The 1,134-nt window shown below is 56.3% G+C and overlaps 1 protein-coding gene across 3 annotated transcripts in view; it reads left to right on the forward strand.

The window, feature by feature from the left end:
- LOC116394782 (BTB/POZ domain-containing protein 10-like) overlaps window positions 1-817 on the forward strand; it is a 13,731-nt gene extending 12,914 nt beyond the window's left edge. For all 3 annotated transcript variants that reach the window (XM_031868099.1, XM_031868100.1, XM_031868101.1), the window contains exon 8: window positions 220-817. In XM_031868099.1, the coding sequence (XP_031723959.1) occupies window positions 220-677 (458 nt within the window). In that variant the 3' untranslated portion in view covers window positions 678-817. The remainder of the gene's footprint in view (window positions 1-219) is intronic.
- The last annotated feature ends 317 nt before the right edge of the window (window positions 818-1,134 follow it).

Genomic DNA, 1,134 nt, shown 5'->3' on the forward strand with positions numbered 1-1,134 from the left:
TTCTGTAGCTGTCTGTCTCTTCCTGTAGTGAATACACATTCTGTAGCTGTCTGTCTCTTCCTGTAGTGAACACATCTTCTGTAGCTGTCTGTCTCTTCCTGTAGTGAACACACATTCTGTAGCTGTCTGTCTCTTCCTGTAGTGAACACACCTTCTGTAGATGTCTGTCTCCTCCTGTAGTGAAGAGCTGTGGTGGTTCTCTCTGTCTGTTGTCTCCAGGGTACCCGACCTACAAAGAGAAGGTGAAGCGGCGTCCTGGAGGTCGTCCAGAGGTAATCTATAACTACGTCCAGCGTCCCTTCATCCGCATGTCTTGGGAGAAGGAGGAAGGGAAGAGCCGCCACGTGGACTTCCAGTGCGTCAAGTCCAAGTCCAGCACTAACCTGGCCGCGGCCGCCGCGGACATCCCCCAGGACCAGCTGGTGGTCATGCAGCCTCCGGGGCCGCAGGTGGACGAGCTGGACACTCTGCCGCAGCCGCCGGGCACCATTGACCCCAACCAGCAGGCGCTCGGACCGGGGCCAGAGAACACCGCGGGCCCCCAGTTACTGCAAGGCTACGACGGTCCCAACCAGCAGGCCCGGGATGCTCTTCACGGTCTACCCCACAGCGGCACCTACACTCAGGCCACCTACCACTACGAGCCGGACCCAGACACCCCCTCACCCTCTGCATGAGGCTGCGGAGGTCACACCAACGGCATCAAGACCACTACACTGACACTAAACTACGAGTGGAACCATGTCATGTGACTGTAGAAGGTACAGTCCCTCCACAACACGTAGGACGCTAGACACAGTTCCTCTGGAAGAGAGGCTCCGAAGCACAGGCACCTGATTGGCCTTCAACAGCCAATATGCACACAGCGTTGAAGATGAAGCACCTCTGGCCACCCGATGCTTTCGGTGTGAAGGCAGACTGTGTCCCCCTCCCTCACCCCCCTCCTCCCGAATGGCAAACCACCACTTTGCCTTCTGTTGCACCTCTGCAGCCGGTCTCAGTCAGCACTCCCTGTGTTCTTTATTTATCTGACCAAAGGACGGTTCAGTTCCATTCTGTGATCGGGTGAAAAGACTATTTCATTCGTGTGTGTGTGTGTGTGTGTGTGTGTGTGTGTGTGTGTGTGTGTGTGTG

This window comes from Anarrhichthys ocellatus, unplaced genomic scaffold, assembly GCF_004355925.1.
Source record: "Anarrhichthys ocellatus isolate YVR2014 unplaced genomic scaffold, GSC_Weel_1.0 scaffold41, whole genome shotgun sequence".
Classification (NCBI taxonomy): domain Eukaryota; kingdom Metazoa; phylum Chordata; class Actinopteri; order Perciformes; family Anarhichadidae; genus Anarrhichthys; species Anarrhichthys ocellatus.